At 32.3% G+C, this 2656-nt stretch overlaps 1 protein-coding gene across 1 annotated transcript; it reads right to left on the bottom strand.

The window, feature by feature from the left end:
- LOC105835327 (gamma-glutamylcyclotransferase) lies at nt 1-1705 on the bottom strand (the record flags this gene model as incomplete). Its single annotated transcript, XM_012678475.3, is given in 4 exon segments — nt 1-90; nt 262-366; nt 459-757; nt 1316-1705. Coding segments are annotated over 4 exon segments (531 nt in total). The 5' UTR covers nt 1421-1705.
- Between the last annotated feature and the right edge of the window lie 951 nt (nt 1706-2656).

Genomic DNA, 2656 nt, shown 5'->3' with positions numbered 1-2656 from the left:
GGCGTTGAAATACGCGATCCTCAATCTGTATTATCAAAAGTTTTCATACAATAAAAATATTGTAGCAGTCAATTTTCAGTCAGAGAAAGGCTGTGATGCATCGTTGTACATAACCATGGAAAAAAAAAATTAAATAAGAGATAAGCGTTATGATATTTGTATACATAAAATATCAATAATCTACATTATAAATGTGGAACTATTTATTACATAAACAAAATTTTCAGCTAGAAATGTACCACAGCTCAACTTGTTGCTTACCTAATGTCATATTCTCCTTCATATCCATTGTGCGGGATAGTTTTTAAGAATTTTATATACTCAAAGGGAAGATTGTTTTCCTCAGCTCCTCTTAAAATCATATTCCTGTGTGAAATAATTGCGATAAATTGCGATATATAATTACAATTGTATTCAAATTATTGCAGTTGCATTTTAAATTACATGTGAATACATACAGATATAACGGTGAAGGCCTCTTATCTATTGGAAAGTCTTCTGGTTTTATATATTCTTTTGGATTGTTACACTGCTGATATACTCTACAGTTTAGAGTTCTACCATCAGGAGTTTCAACGTTCACCGACATCGCACGATATATGTTATCCTGAACACTCTCTTGGCAGTCTAATGTAGCTAAATTGCATTTATGTAATTCCCAGACTACACCCCACACAACTGAATTTTCTGTTTCTACAATTGTTGCTGATGTTCCACGCCATCGTTTAGAATATCTGTTAAAATCCAATCTAAAATTCTACAATAGAATATAATGTACTAAATAGTATATAAAAGTATATATTATAAATGTAAATATAATAAATGTACAAATGTAATAATACTTGTAAATTATTATCACAATGTGATAATATTAAGATTTTTTATTTTGCATTTAAAAATCAAAGAAATGTACAAAGTTTAATATCATAAATTTACATTCTACATTATTGTTAATAAAAAATAACTAATGTATATAGACATATATACATATATAAAATTATATATGTATATATAATTTTAAGATTCTTATATTTTATGAGTGTTCTTTGTCTTTTATGTGTGCAAGATTTAGTATTATATGGAGAATGTACACATCTTATATTTTATGTAAATAAAGTTTTACATATGCAATACAATAAATAAATAATATATATATGTATAATATATATATTGTATCTAATAAACATCTATACAATAGTTCGAAATAATTAATTTATATTAAATCGATTAATATTTCGTCAATCTACAAACTTGAGTAGGTATATAAAATAAAGTAACTAAAAAAACATCTTTTAATTACTTTCCTCAATTATACCTTTATATATCCTATGTGTTTCATTACTGCAGTTGGATTATCTAAACGTATCCTTTTTGTGAATAAATTGCTACCGTAGGCAAAATATAGAAACGTGTTGGACATTTTTTAAACTGATCCAATCGTCCTTCTAACTTTTAAAATATAAATAAAATATCAAAGTATAAATGGCTAAAGTGTTTTGCTGTCCATTCGACGCAAACTGCAGAACACTGCAGAATACTGCGATCATTCGAAACGATGTACGTATATATAATTAATGTACGCACACTGTCTGTACGAAATGTATCTACAAAAGATAAGATATCTTGGATGAACAGTGACAGGTTGTTAATATAAAATAATCCTACAGAGGAGATAAGAGGAGAAAATTCCCCTCAAAAAACTGAAAGCAGAGAGGAACCTGAAAGCGGTCATCGCGTCGTTTTCATCCATCAGCGCCTCTATGTACACAAAATGTGCACATTGAACTATGTAGTCAAATATCTATGAATCCCGTAGGTAATGTGCATGACTTTTTGGGTCTCTTCTATGCTATGTCCACGTTTATTTGGTTCTGTTTCATGCTATACCCGTAAATTTTACAATTATATGCATTCATATTTTAAATCTGTTTTATGCAAATGTGCATAATCGTGTTCTATAAATGTGCAATACCACATATACATGACATAAATTCAAATAATTGATTTGATAAAAATTCACTCACCGATTGCTGTCGCTGCTCCTGATGCTGCTGCTGCTACTGCTACATTCCTTTTCCGGAATACCGAGTCGCTCCATGGATGACGCTTTCTGCTGACATCATCCTGCTATTCTCGAACCGTACATTAATAACGATCGCCCGATATATACTTTATTCAGCAATCCCAATATTATGGATAATATATCACACACAAGTAAAACATAAACCGCGCACGAGAATTTCACTTGGCGCGACCGTTACATTTGGAAAAATACGTTAAAAGTACGGCACGTCAAGACACTGAACAGAAGTAAATCAATTCGCTCTCAGAGTTTTGTATCTCTGTATGATTGCGCGACGACTAGTAAAGTTTTAATTATTATTGGCACGATCGACATTCTACGACTAGTCTAGCACTTCACTTAATTCGCACTCGCGATACCGAACGTATTTCCTTCGAGCAAACTCTTTGGTCGAATGCGCACGCGAACACTTTACACGAAACTGAAGGCAAACGCACGATGCCGCGCTTTACACGTGAATACTCTGTTACGTTACGATCTCACAAGTCTCACACACACATGCCGCGCGGGTCGTCTGTTAGCGCGACGGCATTCTAAACACAACACCGTACCTGCGCACGATGAATTCTGAAC

This window comes from Monomorium pharaonis, unplaced genomic scaffold (genome assembly GCF_013373865.1).
Source record: "Monomorium pharaonis isolate MP-MQ-018 unplaced genomic scaffold, ASM1337386v2 scaffold_370, whole genome shotgun sequence".
NCBI lineage: Eukaryota > Metazoa > Arthropoda > Insecta > Hymenoptera > Formicidae > Monomorium > Monomorium pharaonis.
Note: the sequence above shows the minus strand (reverse complement) of the source record. Positions and strands in the feature narration are given on the sequence as shown.